Genomic DNA, 20,373 nt, shown 5'->3' on the forward strand with positions numbered 1-20,373 from the left:
GTCATCCCTTTCTGGAGCTCACCCCACCCTGTCACAGTCCCGTTCTCAGTGTTCTCAGTACCCTGACTCTACCCCTGCACCTCAGTATTTACCCTCTTGACCCCACCCCACCCCCGAGTCTGAGCCATGTGTATATAAATCATTGAGAACTCACATTGTTTGCTGGATTCTTGGAGACAATAGTATCATTCAGGCCTGGGACCAAACCATGGATCCATTTGATCCCAGTAAATCTCTCCCTTTCAAATAAAATATTAAATACTCTAATCTCTATCTTGCCTCAGTTTCTCCGGCATTACAGATAAAATTGGAGAACAGATAGAACACTTAAAAAATAAAAAGATGGATACTCTTTGTAATCTATTTCTTTGCCACTGATCAATTACCATAGGGGCTCAACAGATAAACACTTGTGGCTCAAATCATTAATAACTTTAACAGTACTTTTAAATAATCAATAATGTCTCAAGAGTTTTTTGGAGAGAAACTTGAAGTGATTAATAGTTAAATAATTTATTATTAATAAATAAATATATACATGAAAACATATATAAAAAAACAAATGGAATCTGTCACTTTTATCTACCAATCCTACCCCTCCCCCAACTTCACTGTTTACTACTAACTTTGCCACGATAGTAGCTAAGTTCCAAACAGCCATTTGACTTTATGTTTTTAATTTTCCTTATAACATACCCTACCTCCAACAATTCTTAAGAGTTATTAAATCATAGTAATTTCCCCCCACAAAGTGCATCTTGAAAATATCTTTTTATTCCATTTACCATCATCTTATTTCAGTATCATGTATATATGGACTCCAACAGTAGTAACTTAATGAGTCTTCCTTCTTAGGATATTCTATCCCTCTTTCCAATACATTCTGAATTTCACCGATTATTTAATTATCCTATAATACTTCAAAGGTTCCCTATTGTCCACTATCTAAATACAATTTTTTAAATTCAAAATTTCACAATATAACAACACCTTTATCTCCCACTAGTTCAACATAAGCATTGTAGTCAGACAAGACTACTCACCATTTCCTGTACTCAACCTACAATATTGAACTTTCATTTCTTTCTTCATGTCATTGCATCCACTTAGAATGTCTCAACTCTGCCCATTTAAGTCAAATCAATTTTTAAATACTGCATCAAATTCTATCTCTTTCCTTAACCATTACTCAGATGTGATATCTGCTTCCCCCTCCTCCCCATCTCTTGCCTAAATTATTCTTAAGATACCTAATTAAAATGTCTTGGTAAGCTCCTATTCATCAAGGAGCCTATCATCTACACTTGGAATTTGTGACAAAAATCTAAGACAATACACAGCTGGCAAATCAGCACACATGTGAAAAGAGAATTGTATCTTCATTATCTCTAAGGATTTACAATGACTTCAAAGACAATTTTTTTTTTAAACTACGAGCAATGTGTTAAAATATGTGCAATAAAAGATAAATACTGATTACAAAGGGGAAGGAAAAGAACAATTTTAAAATTTCAATATTTATGTTACTGAATAATGTTAATTTAACATAAAGGCAGGAAAAAAAAAACGAGCTACCCAATGAAAAATACTTTAAAGCTATAAAGAAATTACCCTAGGGCAGTCCACTGAAAAACTAACATCATGCCCATATGAATACAATGGTGGTTTTTTTAAATGTATCAAACAATGCCATTAATAATTAACTTAATGATTCACTGTTTTTTGGAATAATGAAATTTGGAAAATTCATCATTATCTTAAAGCCCACTATAACATTTCAAACTTTTTTCTAATTTTTTTCTTATTCTAAAATTAAAAAAAAAATTTTTTTGATCTTTGAATGTAAATTGTCTCTGAATTTAGACTTCATCCTAACTGCAAGTGTCCTACTATCTTATATATGCTATTCTGTTAGAGATTTCTCTACTTGATATGTAGGTAGGTGAGTATGTGCATAAATTCAAGGGTTATGAATGAGAAGTCCCTAATATTTTATCAAAGCTACAATTTTTCAACACCGCATGGACTAGGTTACTAGATTACTTTGTACCTATTCCTCAGGGTGATTTTAGAAAAATTGTTTCAAATAGCAACTTAGTTATGCACTAGTTCGACAAAGGAAGACAGTGGAAGAACAAGAAAGATTAAGAGGAAAGCAGAACTCAATAGCCTAATAGATTCTCTTTCTTTTGGGATGTGGGTCTAAGAAGAAATAATTTTTAAAATTAACTTTAAAAAGTAATTTTAATCACTGAAATTTGAAATACACACATAGAAATACTTTTTGCATGAATATTTTGTCTGCTATTTTAAAAAGTCTAATTTTGAAATAAAAGATAGAATTTGGAAAACTTTTATACTATATGGTTTACTTAGAAATATTTCAGAAATTGAAGTGATCTTTTGACATAACCAAGACTGTTAAAACAGGGTTACCTGATTCTATTGTAATACCTCAGTTTCCCTGCATTAGTTTCTCTGAAATATGTTTCAATGAGTTAGTATGTTATATCCAAACTCCTCCTTGGCCATTAGGACTCAGAGAATTAAGGCCTGAGGCCATTCTCACATTCCAAAGAGTCATAAAACCCCAGATGGCTTATCTCAAATACCTAGATGTCACTATCTTTCCGGCCAGCTGAGACTTCCTGTCTCCTGCTTGACCACTTTTTTTGACCCCTAACTTATCAAAATTATGATTCTTCCTGAAATTTTCTTTTCTTCCTGAAATTATGACTTACTAAATGTTTCTCCCCACCCTTGCCTTTGTTTCTCTGATAGTTGGAGCCCTACCAAAGTCTCTGAAATTAATTGCTGAATGCTGGATGCTCTGAGACAAGAGTCCCATTCCAGCCAACTAGTCCAAACTCTTCACTATTAAAATATTAAAATCCTTTGTCTTGCTGCAGTTTCTCCTGTATTACACTATAAGTGAGGGGAGTGTGAAACTCTGTTCCCTTTTGTTAAAATTAACACTCTGAAATTCTGTGTCCTTTTTGATTCCTAACCCTGCCCCAGGCTCCTTGGAGTCTGTGAGAGAGTTTCTCAGGCTGGGCCATTTCTAAGGCAAGTCATCTCAATTGATATGCTGATCTCCATTCAAATTCAGGTTGAAAAAGCCTTCAAAGTAATTTCAATTGGGAGATCCTGGTCTGATCAGTTCAAACTGTCCTCAAGCCCCCACACCAAGATATACTCATAAAATAGGTTTCTATTTACTAATTTCTTTGCAGAAGTCTAGAGTAGGGCATAGCTGCCTGCCAGCACTCCTGTCCACTGAGAAGACATAGACATTCTCTTCTTAGTGCCAGCCTCCATTTCCCTAACAGGACCTTGCCACCAAAGAAGTCAGTTTTTCTAGCAAAGCTGACTTCTCATCCAACAATAAATTTCCATTTTTGCCACCTAAAACTCTTCAGATTAGTGAATTCTTTCACGAAGGACCTGCACCTCCATTCAAAAGGGAATTTCCACAACTCTCTGACTGCCACTAAAACCCCCATCACAAGGATATAATAAGCCTTGAAACTTTAGGATAGAACTGCATTAAAGGGAAAATGACAAAATGCTAATATTAACATTTAAATTGCTCAAATATTTTTATGAAATTAAATCTGTACCTCAAGTCTTCTGAATGCTTCTTAAAAATGCAAAATCTTTTACTTGCACGGGCGCTGTGAAAGCTAAGGGGGAAAAAGGATTTAAAAATAAAATTATAAATTGTGCTATACAATGAATATTTATTCACCAACTTCTCTAAAAGCTGAGTAAATTTCTATACTTTAAGTCCTGATGAAAAGTTGATATAGAAAAACTACTAATACTGTTATTTGAATGATATTTTGCATTTTATATCTATTTCATTGCTCCTTGAATTCTAAACTGGAAGATAATTATATTGGGAAAATTATAGTATATTGGTACATTACCTGGTACTCCAACATTCATAAATTAATGACACTGACATTCAACAATTCATGAAATACATTGTACAAGGAAAGTGGACAACTGTTACTGCGATTTTTAAAGCCCTAAAACATATAAAACAAAGGGCAGGAACTTTGTGGAGAAATATACTTACAGCTCAATATGATTGAGTTAAACAAGGTGTTAATTCAGTGGAATTGACAAGACAATGGTTATCTAGTTTAGCAAGTGAGTTCTCTAGTTCAGGATGATTGACTTAATCTTACAACAAATAATGGTTCCCTAGTGATATAATGATTGGCTTATACTCAGTATACTGTAATAATGTAATTGTAATAAAGCATATAAACTGGAGACAAACTCAGCCAGAGGGAGACTTCAAGACATTCCATCTCCCACCATCGTGGTGGCTGGCCTGTCTTCCTTCATTTCTCCACTGAGACCAAGTCCCGTCTGAAGGCCCTCCAGAAAGCTAGCCAGGTCCCAGGTGAAGGAGACAGACTGTAGAGGAGATAATAAAGAATTTGGACTTTATCCCTGGCCATTCTCGCAATGATTATTCTGCTGAAAAAAAGGCTGGTCCCAAGACCTCCAGAAAGCTTACCAGAACATTACATATTATGATCAGTAGAGTTCAGCAGCAAGAAAGAGCAAGTGCCACTTAAAAACAACTACAGAAGGTATCAATATTTGGGAGTCTACCTATCAGGACATATATAGGAACTATATTAATAGTGCTTCTAACAATATGAATAAAACTACAAAGTATTCTTTGTAGAAATTGAATAGGCCTAAAAAAATCAGAGAAATATTACTTGTTCATGATGGTATGCTGAGCCACTGTAATAAAAATGACACTACCTAAATTAATTTGCCTATTCAATGCTATACTAAATTTATAAAGGATTACTTGCTAGAACTAGAAAAAAATAATAACAGCAATCATCTGAAGGAACCAGAGGCCAAAAATCTCAAAGGGAATAAAAAAAAAATAGATGGAAAGGAAGAGGGTATCATATCTCAAACTGTAACAAAGAATAAATCATCAAAACCAAAACAAAATAGAGGATGATCAGTAGAATGGAATAGGTATATAAATTAATGAAAAAACAAAACAAAACAAAAACAGTAGCCTAAAAACACAGCTACAGAGAAGAAATCAGGTAGAAATTGGGTAGAAGCCAACATCTTTCACTTTATATCACATGACTCAGACATAAAGATGGACTTCATAAACAAATTAAGAGACACAAGAAAGAAGTTAACTTTCAATTTTACAGATAGGAAGATATCACAATAAAGTAGGGACAGTTTTATCCAGAAAATCAAATGGACAATTTTGATTACATAAAAATTAAGTTTTCTTCACACAAACAAAAAATCAATGCAGCTAAAATTAGAAGGAAAACAATTAGAGAAAACAGTTTTTGCAAAATTTCTCTAATAATGGCTTTATTCCAAAAGATATAAGGAACCAATGCAAATTTGCAAGAGGCACTGACCAACTGATCATAACAGTCAAAGGATAAGACTTTATGATTTTTCAAGGGAAGAAATATAAACTATAGCATTATGAAAAAATGCTTCAAATCACTATTAATTAGGGAAATGCAACTGAAAGCAACACTGAGGTTTTATTTCATTCTGATTATATTTTAAAAATTAACAAATAAGACAAATATTAGAACAATTATGGGAAAACAAATACATTATGTACTGTTAGTGGAGCTGTGAACTGATCTAGCCATTCTGGAAAACAATTTGAAATTATGCTCCAAATGTTATTAGCTGTGCATATCTTTTAACTCATATAAAAAAATTAGGGCACATAAGTTCATGGATGCAATAGATGAGATTTTTTTTTCTTTTTTTCAGATGAAAAGTATTGAGTTTAGTAGATAAACTACCTAAAAACACAGTTCTGCATAATCAAACTAAAGTAAGATGCTGAAGTAAAGAACTGAGATTTCCCCTTTATAGCAATAATTAAATGATTATAAATTGAAATACAAATTTTAATACAGAGATGCACAAAATAACTTCCTTGTACTTCATTCTGATGTATACGTTTGTGTGTGTATGTGTGGTGTGTGTGTGTTTGGGGATATAAACAGCTAGGTGGTGCAGTGGATAGAGCACAAGCCCTAAAGTCGAGAGGACCTGAGCTCAAATCTGGCCCCAGACACTTAATACTTACTAGCAGGGTGACCCTGGGCAAGTCACAACCTCAATTGCCTCAGCAAAAAATAAATAAATAAATATATATATATTTAAAAAAACATTATATATAGGTATAAGCTTGTGGCCTCAGCAACATAGAGACTTCCTGTACACAAAAAGAAATCAGGGGTGTGTAGTCAGAGATTTACTTGGAGGCAATGAATACAAACAGAGATTGGCACTTACCCATACCAGTGATACTACATCACACCATTTTTGGTTAAATAATCCTTGGTCTTACCCTCATATGATCAGTGCTGTTACCACTGATATATTTCTTTTATATTTACTTATCATTATATATCCAAGAATGTTTTATCAACACAAATACAAATATTCACAAAGATATTTCTAATTAAGTTATTTTCTTATGATATCAAAAGGATGCTTTCTATTAGTTTCTAATTTAAATATAGAAATGGAAATGAGAGTAGAAGCATCGAAGTACTACCAAGAGAACTACTTCAATAAAATATAGTTCTACCACTTAAAGTCACTTAGATAATAATATATATAATTTAGTAAGTACAATTAGGAAGCTTTTTTTTTTTTTTTTTTTAAAGCAAATTAAGAGTCTAAAAATTTTGGATGAAAATTTAGTTTAACAAAAGCAAAACTGTTGTTAATATAAACACCCTTCCCTTTAAAGCCAAAAATTGAAAGAACACCTTTTACAAGGCAGATTGATTCACTTCAGTGATTGAGCAATTTTCATACACTTAAAAATCAATGCACAGAAACCCTAATTGTGAAAAAAATAATTGCCTAATATTTACTAACAATTTCAGGATTTCTCTAGATCCCTGTTCAGTTACGTGTGAGAAAATTAACTCTAAAGTAAAGATATGTTACAGTATATATTACAGTATATTTGAATGCACAATTCAACAAGTATTAAAAAAATTAAAAAGAATAAAACCCACCTTAAAATAAAAATGTATCATTTATAAAGTACATTGTTATAAACCACCAAAGTGCATTTCCCACAATACTGTTTAAAACAGTATTTTAAATTGCTCATAATCCTACAATATTTTAAATTACTTTTATACTTGTGTTGAAAACTTGTCATATGGCATATGTTCTGTCAATAAAATGTTATTATAATAAAAAAAAAAAACTTGTCATAGAAGCAGTTATGTATTCCTAGGGAAAAGATTATGTGTGAAAAGGCAAGGAGAATGATAATTTTTATATTTTCTTTATAGATACAGTTATTTCTATGGTTTAGGAAACTCAATTTTTTGTTTTCTAGTTATAAAATGTTTAAAATATAAATTCAATAGTCTCACTTATGTGGATATTTGGAAACAGGAAAACAATTTTTGACAAAATATAAGTACTAACTTAATCTCTTAATGGTTAAGACTTAATCTCTTAATCATTAAGATCCATGAGAAATACCGAAAATTTCTGAATTTAGAAGCAGAAGCATTGTAATTTTATTAATGAGGACAAAATCTTCTGAAGATTTAGAGAAAGAAATATTCAAAGAAAAAAGTGTCCTTTTCTTAAAGGCAATCTTGACTTAGTAATTTTACTTATTAAAATTAAAATGGAAATTTTGGGGGGATGTAATTTTAATGACTATTCTTATTGCCAGAAAAGAAATGAGAAAATTCCATCTTCCTCTCATTTCACTGAGGACTTGGTGGAATTAAAAAAATTTTTTTAACTGTATAATTTTTTTTTGGCAAGGCATCTGGAGTTATATAACGTGCCCAGGATCACACAGCTGCTAACTGTTAAGTACCAGATGCCTAATTTGAACTCAGATCCTACAGACTTCAGGGCCATTGCTTTATCCACTGTGTCACCTAGCTGCTCCCTTTCAACTATATTTAAAAAAATTAATTCCAATTTTTTAAAAAAGAGTTTACTTATTATAAGGCAAAAACTGGATTAAATGCCAAGGAAACAAAGATATAGCTTCTCCCTTCAAGGAGCTCACATTCAAATAAGGAGATAACATTTAAATGATGAGGTATATATAAAATATATTAAGTAAAAAAAAAAAAAAAGAAAAAAAAAAAGAAAAGAAAAGAAAAGAAAACAAAGCTTCTTACAGGGAAAGAATTATCAGCTGGTGGGGGTGGAGAGGAAGAATAACTTTAGAAAAAGTCTCTTGAAGATGGAAAAAGTTGAACTGTATCAAATATGGGGAACAAAACATTTTAGGCATGAGGGGATAGCCAATGGAAAGATACAATAACAGGAGATGAGTTTGTGAAATTGCAAATTGGCCAATATCCCTAGAGTGCACAGAAGCAAGTAATGTTTAAAATGACTACAAAGCTTAAGAAGTGGTCAGGTTATATAAAGAACTTTAAATGCCAGGAATTTCTACCTGAACTTAGAAACAGGGAATCCCTAAAGTTCTATGAGTTACGGTCAGTGATAAGGAGTAATTCATGATCAATCCAAAGCTTTAGAGAAATCTTGGCTGCTGAGTGCAAGAAATTCTGAAGTGATAAGAAAGTTAAGAGGTATCAGTTATCAGATCTAGATGAAATGTCACGAGGTTCTAAATTAGGGCTTTGGCAGCATGAATATAAAGAAGGGGACATACAAGAGGTTCTGGCAAGGTAGAAATGGCAAAATTTGTCAACGGATTGGACAGGAGGCTGAATGACAGGAAAGGGATAGTTAGTTGAAGATGACAATAACAATGAGATTGGCAAGCCTAGGTGTCCTCAATAAGAAGGAAGTTAAGAAGAGAAAATTTATGGGGAAAGGATGATGGATTTTATTTTGTATATGTTGAGTATAAGATGTCCACAGTTTGTCCAGTTTGAGATCAAGGGGCAGTTGCTGATAGATCACTGCAATCCTCATTTCTTAAAGCAGCAAACGTGGCCTATATTTTTAGCTTTGCTTAATCCAAAATCCCCTTTTGTCAGTGCTGAAAAGAATATATTCAGAAAGGAGAACATAACAATTCTTTAAACACACTAAATATTCAATAGAAATAACTTAGTATATAATTTCCATTTTTTTTTAAGAACCACTTGGTCAAAAATCTATCTTAAATCATGATTCGCTGGTTAAACCCTCATTTCCCTTGCCCTCCACCCAAGAGCTTTCAGATGAATAAATAAAACTCCAATGATTTATAAGGATTGATCACTGAATAATTTTGCTATTAAATTATCTATCCAGATGAATATTGAAATAATTTCTAGGTTCAGTTATAATAAAGAGTCTATATAAGTTTATTTAAATAATTGCTCAATAATAATAGAAAATTCTTCGGAGCTTTTTTTAAAAAAATTGCTGCCAGGACATGTAGGATTCAAAACCTAAAATTTACACCTGTGTACCCTGAGGCAAGATATTTAACTCTATTGGGCCTTAATTTCCTCATCATTAAAAGAACAAAGGAAGGCTGGATCAACAGCTATTTTCTAAAGTCCAATTTTTTGATGTGATATTTTTTTTAAGGTACTAGGTTTTAGAATCATATATTTAGAGCAGGAAAATATCTCTAAGATTAGCTAGTGCAAAAGTTCTTTACCCTTTTAAGGTCCACACATGCAAAGGGATCTGTTGATAGTTTTCAGGAATAAAATTATTTCTTTTATTTTCACTAACTGAAGTTTAAGAATACTTTTCAATTATGATTTTAAAAAAATACTTCTGAGAAGGGGTCATGGGTTTTACCTGCTAAAAGTAACACAAAAGAAGGATAAGAACCTTCAATCAAGTTTAATAAAAAAAAAATATATAGATTAATAAACTGAGATCTAGACTTGTCTACAGTCGTTCATGAGGAAGGGGATCTCGGTTCAAATTCACCCCTTGTAGTTACACATCACCTTCCTATGTCTCTCTTCAGGGAACAGAATAAATACATACAAAAAAGTACAATGATTATAAAAATTTGATCCTTGAGACTTCTTACCTAGATGGTCACCTCAATAAGAGGTGTAAAGTCTACACTAAACAAAATAACAAAAAATCCAATAAGAAACTACAGTAAATGACTTCTACTTGTTAATCAGAAATCACAACTTCATTAAGATACATTCAAACTAGATTTATTGTAAGAGAAATGTACAAGCACATGAAATTCCTATAGCAAGTACAAAAGAGCTCACAATTCAGGCAGAAACATGAATCTGTGAGTCATAACAAGGAGGAAGGAGCAGAGGGCAACTCAAGAAGACAAGTTAAGTTGGTTTCAGGGCAACATATTCTACAATTGTACAAAAAGTCTGATGTCTAAAGTCAATGGAAAAGAACTTAGTAAACCAACTACTAATACAACTAAGTAAGAAATATGTAGTATAAAAGGCTCTAGATTCTGAGGTAACAAGTGTGAAAGGATCCCCTGAGATAGGGGAATCTCAAAATTAAAAGTCAAAGGAATGTCATATTCAAAATTCAGAAAACCCATATCAAAGAAAAAAAAAAATACTATAATCTAATAAAAAAGCAGCAGGTAAAGTGCCAAAGGAATACAGCAAAGGTTACAGAATATTCAGCAGCTTATACAGAAGTGATCTTGGAATGAAATATTTCATAAAGTGGGAAGATATAGGTTTATAACTAAAAATAACATAATCTGAAAATCTCAACATAATCTTAGAGGGGAAAAAATGATACCTGTCATGGAATAGAAAACTTTTAAGCATTTGTGGTGAAAAAAATCAAATTAAGTAAGAATTTTGACATACAAACATAATAAGATACTTAGAATGTTAAAATTTATTTGAGCAAATGGAAAAGACTATATGATGATGCAGTACTTAACACATATACACAGTCTGGTTTGGAAATACATCAAATTCAACACAGAAATGAGAGAGGATAGGAATAGTTTAAGAGAAAGGATACTATCTGAGTAATAATCACCAACAAAACAAACTTCCTGATCTGAAAAAGAGATATAAAAGGGATAGGGCCAAAGAAAGACGCTAGAATCTAAAGCAGTGATGGCTAGGTTGCCTCTTCAATGACTCTCAGAGAATAGCAGGTCAAATTGTGATATATGAACCTAATATTGTGCTCTAAGTAATGATGAGACAATTTCAGAGAAACGTGAGTAGTTAGAATTAGCATGGGGGAAACCATGAAAATAGTTTATACAAGGATAACAATATGGTAGAGGAAAACCATTTTGGAAAATAAGAATACTGGTCAAAGCAATTAATAAACACATCATCAGAGGACATGAAAGAAAGCCTAATAAACAACCTTTTGATAAGTGATGGATGGATAAGGGGCATAGGCACTAATTTTGGATGTGGCTATTGTTTATATGTTGGTTAGCAAAGCTTATTATTACAAAGATTTTCCCCCTCATTTTCTCATTTTTCTCAGTTAAGGGAGGAAAAAGGAAATGAGCTGAGCAATATTGATGACTAAAAAGGGGCCACTAATTTTATTACTTATTTTTAAAGAATGCACACATGGGGCAGTTAGTGTAGTGAATAGAGCACCAGCCCTAAAGTCAGGAAGACCCAAATTCAAATCTGGCCTCGGACACTTAACATTTCCTGACTGTATGACCCCGGGTAAATCACTTAATCCCAATTGTTTCCAGAAGAAAGAAAGAAAAGAAAGAAAAGAAGGAAGGAAGGAAGGAAGGAAGGAAGGAAGGAAGGAAGGAAGGAAGGAAGGAAGGAAGGAAGGAAGGAAGTTCATTCTGAAGGAAACACAAATTTTGAAAAGTAAAATTTATTAAAAAACAAGAACAACAACAACAAAAATAAGTGATGTGCTGTGGATAGTCGTGGCTTCTAGTGAAAATATTCTTTATGTATTGCTTTATATATGGTACTTAAGTGCAAAATAAAGAAAAACATAAATATAAGATTAGAATTTAATTAATCCATACTCAAAAGACAGTGTGAAACAGTTACCACTCTATTATGTTGAAAAAACTGAATGTTTAAATATTTTAAAGGAGGAAAGGCACAGAGGATCAAGAACCCATCTCATATCACACACTGCAAGAAATTGGATCAATAACAACATTTAAAAATGGTATTCTGCCCCCCCCCAAAAAAAAAAATCTGAAAGAAAGGAACATTATTTCTGAAACCTCTATCTCACAATACTGCACTGTCTATGTGCCATACTCAGATTGTTTTCATATTCACTTTTCAGGATCCCTTTTGTCCTTCAACACTCCGTTTATGGACAAATTTTCTGATTAAGAACATTGCTAGTGTTCTATCCAGTGAAAATATTTTACACTTTATGAACCCATTATATCTCCTCCCTTCCACCCTATCTCACCCATAACATATTGACACTTTGAAGAGAGGGACTGTTTCATATTTGTCTTTGTATGGTCAATGCTTAGCATAGTGACTTATAAAAGAGGAGAGATCTTTTTAAATAAAAAAAGGAGTCATGTCTTAAGTGTCTACTTAAGTGAGGTACTATGAAAGGCAGGAAGCATTATAGATACAAAGGCAAAGATTACAAAGTAATCAATCAGTCAACACTTATTAAGAAAAATAAAGCAAAATAATTCCTGCCTACAAGAACATCACATTTCAATGGTGGAAACATCAAGAGAGGCAGTAAGGTTAGAAAAAAATGTGCTGTATTTAGAGAGGACCTAGGTTTAAACCCATGATTTGCCATTTACTAATTAAGTGACTTACCTTAGACTTAAACTTCTGTGAGCCTCAGTTTCCTTATCTACAAAATGAGGAGCTTTTAAGAACACTTCCACCTCTAAATCTACAATTTTGTGCATATATTTAAGTATAAATAAAACTCATTTAAAGCTGAAGAAGAAAGCATTAATAGCTGGGAAGGACTGGGAAAGGCTGCTTGAGCTAAATGTGGAAGGAAAGCAGGGATTCAAAAAAGCAAAGGTAAAGATGGAGAGTTAGGAGATGGCTGAGGCTAAGCAGAAAAGCAATTCAAAAGAAAAGCTTTTGAAATTTAGGGAATGCGGGTTATTTCTACCTTCTGAATCCAATTCTCCCTGTGCAACAAGAGAACTGTTCGGTTCTGCACACATATATTGTCTCTAGGATATACTGTGACATATTTAACATATATAGGGCTGCTTACCATTTGGGGGAGAGGGTGGAGGGAGGGAGGGGAAAAATTGGAACAGAAGTGAGTGCAAGGGATAATGTTGTAAAAAATTACCCTGTCATGGGTTCTGTCAATAAATAGTCATTAAAAAAAAATTTAGGGAATAAATGCTGCAAAAGGCAATATAGAATTACTGACAACTTTGAAATCTGGAACTATGGGACCAAAATAATATTTTAAGAAAATTATAGAAAAAATAGAACTGCTTAAAAATCACCAAAAACAAGGAAGTCAGTTTGCAAATTTTTACAATAGTGCAAGAAAAAAGTTATGAGGACAGTAAATATGTCGAAAGCAGAAAAAGAAATGAAAAGATGAATGAAGATAGTTGAGAAAGACTGCTAAGACCGTGTTTATAAAGATCAGAAGGCAAGGAAGAACAAAGATATGATTCCAAGGTCTCAAGTTTTAATGTATGGTAGATTGGCATTAATATATAAAAAAAATACAATGTAGTAGAAGATGGGAAAAATAATGAATTCAGTTTTAGAGAGACTTGAATTTGACATCGAGTGGGAAAATGTCCAGTGGCACAAAAGAAAGGCAAGACTGGAGATCAAGCAAAAGACCAAGGCCAGATGTATAAATTTGGAACTTGTATAACTGGAAGTTATGAAGTTAATAGAAATCTAAAGAATAAAGTACTTAATCTAAACCTCCTACTTAATGTAAGGAATACTGTAGAGATACAGAAATTGATGTATTCTTCTGATCTTAATGCTGCATAAGAATAAATAAAACAAAGATATAACTTTATTTATTCATCCTCCAAAGCAGCAGCCGGATATCATAGCTGATGTCTCACTCTTCTGATAAAATCTAATTTACATGACATTTTTTGAGGGGACAGTTTTTTTTTTTTTAAGTTTTTCTTTCTGGTCATCCCTTCTCCACTCTTTCCTCTTCTCCAGTTTCAAACATATCTGTATATATACAATTAGCTGGGTAAGAAACATAATTAGAATGTATATCCCTCAACTCCCAAGGCCAATAAATACATTTTCCACCACACTATATTACATATACAGTGAGTACTTTAACATAGGAGGAGCCAATAACAGAAACTAATATTAGCCAATCACCAGCTGTCTATATTCTATGAAGCCAGAATTGAGTAAGAGCAAAACTGCTTCAATTACAAGTACATTAGAATGACTTAGTCAATATCAATAAAGTTGAAATATAATGAACACATTTTCAGTTGCATCAAAACAATTCTTTACTGAGGAGAAGAATGAGAGTTTTCTTTAGAAGTTAGTGCTGGGTTTTGGTAGGTTGTTTTAATAATTGATTGAGTCTTCCCCTGCTCATCCTTTAGTGTGCAAAAATGTATTCAAATTTCTCTTGATTAATCCTGCACACTTACTCCCTAGTCAGTAAAGTCATGTCACTGTCCCATAGATATTTCACAGTTATGCCAATACTCCATGAATTGGTTTAAGTTGTTCTTCCCATCTGGACCATTCTCCCTCTTCCCAGTCACTTATCTAATGTTTTCTCATCCTTCCAAGTCTGGCTCATATCCTACCTTGTGTGGTACAGTAGAAAGAGCACTGTTGGCGTCAGGAAACCTGGATTGATGTCCTAGAACTGACGTTTCCTGGCTATGTAACTTTGGAGAAGTCAATTCACCTTTGTTTTCTCATCTGTAAAATGGGGATAATAATACTTACACTATCTACCTCAGAGGTTTATTGTGAGGACAAAAAAGAGAAAATATAGAGATAATATATGTGCACTCTTCAGCTATTACCTCTTTCACAAAGTCTTCCCAATTATTCCAATTACTAAACTGGTCTATTTCTTTAAGACATATGACTTTCAGAACCACAATTACATGATTCAGCACTTAATTGTTCCAGATATATTAATTCTGTCCAAGTCAGAATAGAACCTTTTTGAAGGCAAATACCCTCTCTCATATCTCAGTTAAGAGTCCTGTGAAAACAGAGGCAGCATGGTACAGTGGACAGTATGGAATTTGGAATTAGAATAGTTACGTAAGTTTTACTATCTGAGAAAAAACAGACAAATCATTTAATTGATCTTTGTCTCAGTTTTCTCATGAGAAAAATAGATATTAACAGCACTTACTTTATATGGCTGTTGTAAAAATCAAATGAAACATTTTTTGTTTAAAAAAAAAAAAAAGTTTTGGGCAAGTAGGTAGCACAGTGGATAGAGCACCAGCCCTAAAGTCTGGAGGACCTGAGTTCAAATCTGGCCTCAGACACTTAACATGTCCTAGCTGTGGACCCTGGCCCAAATCACCTAAACCCAAATGCCTCAGCAAAAAAAAAAAAAAAAAAAAAAATTTCACACAGTGCTTAGTATATATAAGATGCTAAATAGATACATATTTTAGGCTTCTCTATACCTCTCCCTCCAGTCCATAGCTGAGGATCAAGGATTTAAAACTAAGAAGAGACTTTGGAAGTTATCTCTAAGGGCCAGAGAAGGGCTTGTCCAGGGTCCTGGAGGTAATAATGCCATAGCCCATAGCCAGGCCTGGAATCTAGGACCTTACTGTCCTTTGAAGCATGAATTGCCAATAAAGCTAATAAGTTGAGCTATGTGATTTTTTTCTAGAAATTTCCAGCAAGTCAAACATAGGAATGGAAAAAGAGACAACATATTTTATCCTTCCCTTAGAAGGGGCATAGACAAGACAAGAAAACAAAAGATGAATTTTTAACTGTTAGTGTGACACTGTTAGTGTGTCGCTCAGACCAAGGAGGGTAAACTTCAAGTAAAACTTCAAAGATGTTTAATGAATAAGGATTTTAAAAGTAGCTGAAATAATAAAGAACAAAGAGAAAAAAAGAAGATAGTATAATGAAAAAGTTCTAAATTCAAATTCTTTTGAATGACATCATTCAATATGACAAAGAGATGTAAAATACAACCCCCGCAAATGAGTGGAACCCAGATGAAAGTCAGTAAAAACAGAAATTGAACAATTTGCAAAGGCAAAGCTATTTGAACAATAACATTGATGTGCTACAAGTCTTAAAGGAGGCTTATAGTACAGAAAGGAGGTCTGAAGTAGAAGTTTTATCAGTCAAGAAGGTGAAACATTGTCTTGGATTTCAATAAATAATGAAAATAACAGAGAGGAACTGGTATAAAGGCAATCTCATGAGTCACTAGAAAATGCATTATCGTTATTCATTTTTGGTCAAAAATAGTATTATCCAAAGCTGATAACTGTATCAATAGACCTGAATCAATTCTAGTTGTTCCCCCCCAAAACAAATATACCTTCAAAGAATGAAACTTAGTCCACTGACAATGCTGAAAAGAACGAAGTAAAGATCCAAAAGCAATTCCAAACCTGGAATTCCAAAAATATTCCAAGTGATGGTAGCATTATTAGAATAACTGACTCGCCTTCAAAAATGACTGGATGCTCAAATGTATTTAAAATAAACAAATCAACATCATTACATTATATTCACTACTATGAGTTCTGAATCAATTTTCTCCCAACAAAACCCAAGGAAAAAAATAACAATATTTTGGCTCTATACTAGCCACTTCTAATCTGACTGCTCTTAAGAGTCAATTCTCATTTGAATAGCTACTAGACAAGAATATATTGGGAGATATTATGGGTGTTAGAAGTTTCTCAATCAACAAGCAACATGACTTATACCATATAAGGAGAATAAACATGACTTTTCACAAAACAAACCTACTTAATTTCAGTGTTAACCAATAATTTACAAATATCAACTCATCTTACCTCATCATGTGATTTACATAGGCTTTACTACAGCTAGTGTTGTATCTGCATAAACTACAGTGGACATATGTAGGAAAATGGTTTGCAAAATCTTTTATTTCCGAATAACACTCAATGCACTTGTGAACTCCTCGACGATACCTTATGGGAACATAAAATGACAACAATAACAAAAAAAAAATGAAAATAACATTTTAAAACTGAAACAGTAGGAAATTCATTAATATTTTAATTCTTTAAGCTAAAATACTCAAATCAAAGTTTTTACATAGAGACCAGAGATTTTTATTTTTGTGATATGCTTTGGAATAAGATCCAGTAAAACTACAAAAATCTAATGGATAAAAAAATTGAAAAGTATGAGTGACCATATCACCTGGACTTGTAATATCAGTTAATGCCTCTTATATGAATAAGCAGGAAGGCAACAAGATTAACCAGTTGAGAATCAAGCAGGGTAAGATAAGTTTAGTATTAAAATATGGAAATTATAGATTAAACAGAACAATTCCAGTAGTGCACAGCAGTGAAAGAAGCACCTTTTTATTATCTGCTTGTTCTTCATGCCAAATAAAGCGGTCAGGCAGTGTCCTAGAGAGGTCTATTAAAACAGGGTGAATTTAAAAAAGAAACATAGCATTAAATTTTCATATGTAAGATCAAAACATTTTTGGAGATAACTTAATAAAAGATATTACCTTAAATTCCGTAATGCTGTATTGACTTTATTTCTTTTTGTGCCACCAGGGCCTGGCTTCTTTTGCACATGATATGTTTTAGATTTGGATTTGGATTTTGTTGCAGTAGTTCTTGTAGTGTTTTTTGCAGTGGTACTTTTTGCAGTTGTGTTTTTTGCAGCTGTACTTTTTGCAGTTGTATTTTTAGTCCTTGGAGGAGACAACTGAAGAGTAGAAGTGCTTGCACTAATGGAAGGTGCAGTTGATGCTCCTGCCTGAAGAGGTCCAACTGAAGCTCGAATAGTGACCTAGAAAAATAAAGGCTACTGATGTGTTTTGAAATTTTTAAGTGCTATTATCAATATTAATCTTAAAATATCAAAGCAAATGAAGATCCAGCATGTTGAAAATATCAATCCAATAAATGAAACCTTTCACTTGTACTATATATAAATCCATACTGTTTCAGTATCAATTTAACTTTATCTTAGGGTTCAAAACCTTCAAATATTAGTGAGAAGCAGTTACAGATATGTTTTTACATTTTGAAAAATTTATAATTTTGACAAGTACATAGAAAAAACCATGTTGGAAAAAGGTCTTTAAGATGGGTTTTGCTCTCCTGATTAAGTCAGTAAACAATGAGATATTTCTCTATAACTTCCCAAAAATGATGATAGGATGTCCATATGTAGTCCACTATGCAATGTCATTTGGGAAAGCTTGCCTATTCTCTTCTAATAACTCTCATTGAGAATACTCCTAATGCAAGTTTATGTAAATTTGAATAAATCTGTGATTTCATTTGAATAAGGAATTTTGGGTAAAAAAAAACTCTAGCAAGAGAGAAATGCATCGATCTTCTCTGCATCTGAGAGTCTTAGAGAGCTTACTGTGATCCTAAGAGATTAAAATGTCACATAGACTATATGTATCAATAGCAGGCTATGTACCTAGGATTAATTGAATTTCTGAACTCTTAACTCACTATCACCAAGTTGTGATAGTTGAAGGACACCACGCTGCCTTCATGAAATATTAATTTCACATATGTACAGGTGATACAAAGACAAAAATCAATTACTTGCTTTCAAGAAGCTTACATGTAACTGAAAAAGCTTATATTTTATTTAAAACTTACTTTTGTCCCAGGAGGCAATCCTTCCAATTGTTTAGGTTTTTTAAATGTTCGGTGTTGAGTTTTATGATCCATTTTCTCTTTGCAAGTCAAAAATTGTAGTCGGCACTTCGTACAACGATATATTCCTTTTTTCTATTTTTTTTAAATAGGATGAGAAATAAAAAATATATAAATAGAATTCTCATGACTGGAAAATGCCCTGATTTAATTTCACAGTTATCAGTATAGAACTTTACAATCTTATATAGTTCATAAACACACAGGTTCTTTGTAAGTCCTCACAAATAGTATCAATGAATTACAGAGATTTGAAGGCATAAATTTAATATTCATTTATAATACTTTCACATGATTAAAGATACTGAAGGCTTACAACAAATTCTGGTAGGGAAAAACTATGAAAGTGAAATTGATGCTTACTTATAACTAAGCTTTTAAGGGTGCTTTAATATGTAACATCTGCTAAAAGAGATGCCACATTTTTACTATAAAAAATCAAATTATGTTTATAATTTTATCCAATCTATTTGACATATCAACAAGATAAATTTTAAAAGTATTAACAAGAGTAGAATTAATGTATTTCTGAGGTCCACTATAATAAAAATAGAGTTCATTGGAGGGTGATACATTTATACAAATTCCAAATTTTCAAAAGCTATTATACAGTATTCTTAACTTCCCTCATTAATTCTCTTATTAAAAGACAACTGAACCAAACTAATTTTATTTCTTGTCTGGATTCCCAGTTTATCTTTTACTTTCACATTCAGTTATTTGTTAAGACCCATAAAGCTCCTACTGATATACCAACAGGGTTGTGATGAAAAAAGACACCTGCTTTAGATCCAGGAGACTTAAGTCTGAATCCCTAATGCAACTTATTAGTTCTATGATCCTGGAAAAGAAATCACTGTACCAACTTTTCATTTGTAAAATGAGAATGCTGTAACAGACAATCTCTTAAAGAATCTTCTGATATCCATGATCCCATAAACATTTTATTCTACTTTGAATACTTAATTTATATCTAAGTGAGCTATTAAAATAGCCTCTTAACAAATCTTGTTGACTCCCTTTGTATTTCTTTCTCATTGCTGCTAAATTAATCTTCCCTAAGAGGAAAACTATTCAAAACTTCCCTACTATTTACCAAAGTAAAGTACAAACTCCTTAACCTATCATTCATAAACCTTTAAAAATTTTCCCCAATTTTTCCTTTCAACCTTGTTTCACATTAATCCTAACCTTTAGACCACTTTTTAAACTTTTGTGACACAGAACTCTTGGGCACTCTTGAAGCCTATGGGCCTCTTCAATATGTTTCTAAGTGTGTATCATGAAAACACGTAGATTCAAAAAGGAAACCAATTATGTTGAAGTATTATGATGTTTGTAAGAAAATAAACAAGTAAAATAAAAATAAGTTGAAAGAACCATACATTAAGAATCCTTGGATTTAAAAGCTGTATTCGAACCATAATATACCACTTATTTAAATAGAGATTATAAGCATGACTTGTTTTCTCATCTGTTTTTGTGCACTAAATTTCCTAATGAAGGAATGCCTTCCCTCTCACCATAATCACTCACTCACCTTA

At 32.6% G+C, this 20,373-nt stretch overlaps 1 protein-coding gene across 14 annotated transcripts in view; it reads right to left on the bottom strand.

Annotated features, from left to right (window-relative positions):
* Positions 1-20,373, bottom strand: part of ZNF280D (zinc finger protein 280D) — a 90,615-nt gene that overhangs the window by 22,037 nt on the left and 48,205 nt on the right. For 12 of the 14 annotated variants that reach the window (XR_004232381.1, XM_031955258.1, XM_031955264.1 and 9 more), the window contains 4 exons: positions 18,773-18,904; positions 17,653-17,939; positions 16,955-17,095; positions 3,621-3,683 (listed from right to left, as the gene is read on the bottom strand). Coding sequence is in view for 12 of the 14 variants with exons in the window: in XM_031955258.1 (XP_031811118.1) it covers positions 3,621-3,683; positions 16,955-17,095; positions 17,653-17,939; positions 18,773-18,904 (623 nt within the window). In the remaining 2 variants the exon portion in view is untranslated. Of the gene's footprint in view, positions 1-3,620; positions 3,684-14,737; positions 14,856-16,954; positions 17,096-17,142; positions 17,556-17,652; positions 17,940-18,772; positions 18,905-20,373 lie in introns of those variants that run through there. The other 2 variants (XR_004232382.1, XM_031955267.1) reach the window with 2 other exon arrangements.

Source organism: Sarcophilus harrisii, chromosome 2 (genome assembly GCF_902635505.1).
Source record: "Sarcophilus harrisii chromosome 2, mSarHar1.11, whole genome shotgun sequence".
Lineage (NCBI taxonomy): Eukaryota > Metazoa > Chordata > Mammalia > Dasyuromorphia > Dasyuridae > Sarcophilus > Sarcophilus harrisii.